The 3,153-nt window shown below is 30.0% G+C and overlaps 1 protein-coding gene across 1 annotated transcript in view; it reads left to right on the top strand.

Annotated features, from left to right (window-relative positions):
- LOC119835320 overlaps positions 1–2,013 on the top strand; it is a 3,860-nt gene extending 1,847 nt beyond the window's left edge. Inside the window, exons 4-5 of the mRNA XM_038360075.1 lie at positions 543–621; positions 748–2,013. Of these exons, the coding sequence (XP_038216003.1) occupies positions 543–621; positions 748–1,826 (1,158 nt within the window). The 3' untranslated portion in view covers positions 1,827–2,013. The remainder of the gene's footprint in view (positions 1–542; positions 622–747) is intronic.
- The last annotated feature ends 1,140 nt before the right edge of the window (positions 2,014–3,153 follow it).

The raw sequence follows: 3,153 nt of genomic DNA, 5'->3' as shown, positions 1-3,153 counted from the left end.
CCCATAGGAATATCGGGATAAAAAGTTGCCTGTATGTTATTCCAGTTGTCCAGCTGTCTACGTACCAAATTTCATTGCGATTGGTTCAGTAGCTTTGGCGTGAAAGAGCAACAAACACACACACATCCTTACAAACTTTCACATTTATAATATTAGTAGGATTTAAGTAGTCATTTATTCTTACTACTCCTTATAATAAAACATTTCATTTGTGATCTAATTAATAAGCTTTTCATTTGTATTTAGTGAACATAGCTTTTAAATAAAAAAAAGCTAATTAGAATCATCTTGCACTAAATATGTTAACTTTGATTGTGCTTTGAGGAAATCATAAATTGTACCATAGAAGAGTCACACTTTTCTTTATTTGTGTTTTTCTCAATAACTAACATCAATCAACAAATTGTATTTAAAGTATGTCTCATATTTTTTGGAACAGGAATGAAAATTGCCTAATGTATGTTCTTTTTGTACCAGTGACCATATGAAATTCTGATTCAATGACATGAAATTTACAAATTTATCAACTAAACATTTTTCAGGCACCTTTGAATACAAGGAAAACTATATTAAATCCAGAAACTCCAAAATTTCCAAAGCCAGCCATAAAAGCTAAGAAAGGTAAATATAATCTTAATTCTAATGTAATATGACATATTTACTATATTATGGACATATCTATATCTAAGAGTATGTTGTTATGAACACACTTCAACAATTTATCAAAAATCTCTACATTTTTTTCAGCTATACCGGTAACGAGGATCAGTGGTGTATGTAAAATAGCGGAAACTCCAGCTTCAAGCAGGCCAAATAGAGTGACAATATCAAATAAAGAAAACTATTCATATTTATCAAACCTACCCAAACAACACAAGCCAGTTACACCAAAAAGCATATTGAAACATAAACTGAAGCCACCAGTTCCGGATACCCCAATATCAAACATTTCATGGAAATCAAGTGACACCAGTTTCTTACAAAAGGAGAAAGAGATAAACGATATAGAAGAGAAGAATACAGCTGCTACGGAAGAACCTCCATTGGAAAATATAGCTGAAGTATCACCACCAGTATCTACACCATTCAAGGAATATAGAAATGTACAAGAATTCTTTAATAATTCCAATAATGTTTCGTTGAACGAAGATTCTGTACTTTACAATGACAATACTATTATGAGTTTTGATAACTTGACTAACTGTAAAGAGAATAGTAAACGAGAAGAAAGCGTTATTGTGTCTCTATGTGACATGTTGAATAAAGCAACAGTGAACAATACAGAGACAATAAGTTCAGAACTTAAGGATTTATTAGAATCAGAGAAACAAGTTAAGGAAAGCATTAGAACAATTGACAATTGTATAAAGTTTTTGACGCGTATTAAAGAATCTTACTTGAAACGTCAAAAGCATGTCCAAAAATTGATACAGGAGAAGCAAAATAATCAACCATCACACAAAAGTGATATTAATCCTGAAATTAAAGTGGAGCATAATATAGACAATCCAACAGCAACAAATACAGAGACAAGCAAACCGTGTTCCGTGATAAAGTCACCGACTTACAAAATACCAAAGAAAAATCTGTGCTTGCGAAAGAAAGTGTTTCATAAGTCAATGCCAAATGTGTCAAGTAGTGCACAGTCACCTACAATGCTAGACAGCAGTAATGTCGTAGCCCATAACATGTACATGAAAATGAAGGAAAACATGAAGTTTTTGAATACACCTTCGAAGATGAGAAACAATGAAATACCTGATACTCCAGCTATTACATCTCGTAATTTACAGAATCAGTTGGATAAATTATACAATGGTAGCTAGTGGCGATAAGCACACTCATATAGTGTGCTGCCCTATATATGATTAATAATAATATGATAGGAGCTAGATACCTCTCTGGACCAGTGGTATCTCTAGTTGTGATGTTTGTTTAAATATATATGATGTAAAATATGCTTACTGCACTGCTAAAGCCAAAATCAAATACTTTTTAGTGCGAATTTTAAATAAATTCTATCGCAAAATAGAATAACAGAAAAAAAATAAATATAACAAAATAAAAAACTTGAAATTTATTAATACAACACAGGTAGTCATATGTAATTTATTAAGAATGTAATATAAATTGATTTTAAAAAGATATATAAATGTACAAAATATTTTATTAGGATGAATTTGATATTCTTTAAAACACAAGTCTAGTTATTATACTGACAATTTTTTAATAATAATATATTATTTAAATAATAAAACTCAAGGGTAGGTACATATTTTATTGCTATACTTACTAGAAATTTATATTTTTTGATACAAGACTCCAAAATATTGAGTAAATTGTATATGACGTATTTTAGAATTTAGTTTTTCAAAACTAATAACACTGTCTTCACAATATTGTAAATTTTAGTAGGTTGTAATATTGTAGTATAATTTATGGATGTTCTTTGATTTTGTATTTATCTATACATATGATATATGAATATAATAAACTTTTAATTCTCTTATTATGCGTTTATTACTAAGAATGTTAAGTTCACTTCTAAAAAAAGACTGGTTAATTCTGTTTCTGCCCACGTACAGAGAAGTTGTATTCCAATATTAATATTGTAATCTGTACTGATATCTACTTTATGTGCGAGTCTATAAAAGCTGAAAACTCCCAGCGCCATATCGATATTCCTATTTAAGTTTCGAGTAATCCTCTTGAACTACTATATTATAACAAATTACTATTAGAACTTGAGCTTTCACATATTATTTTGTCTCTTCAGTTCTATAATTTGTTAGCAGTCGGGTTTTTGTGTAATATTCCCAAACTGTTTTAGAGTGGACAACATACCAACCTAAGTAAGTTAACCAATATTGTGTTAACTTACTATAGAATTAAACTGTTGACCTCATAGCCATCGACGCCTTACATTTACAATAGCAAGTAAACCGATATCACACTAATATTATAAATGAAAGTTTGTTTATATTCAGATTTTGACAAAATTTGGTACAAAGACAGGGTATTAGCTGACTTGGGTTATTGTTATAAGTTTATGTTTACTCTGTAATATATAAGGCAAAGCAGTGTTACCAACCTGAAGTGGACCGACTATCGTACCCAGGGGCGTAAAATTATCGTACATTGGAACGAAATTAT

Source organism: Zerene cesonia, chromosome 20 (genome assembly GCF_012273895.1).
Source record: "Zerene cesonia ecotype Mississippi chromosome 20, Zerene_cesonia_1.1, whole genome shotgun sequence".
NCBI lineage: Eukaryota > Metazoa > Arthropoda > Insecta > Lepidoptera > Pieridae > Zerene > Zerene cesonia.
Note: the sequence above shows the minus strand (reverse complement) of the source record. Positions and strands in the feature narration are given on the sequence as shown.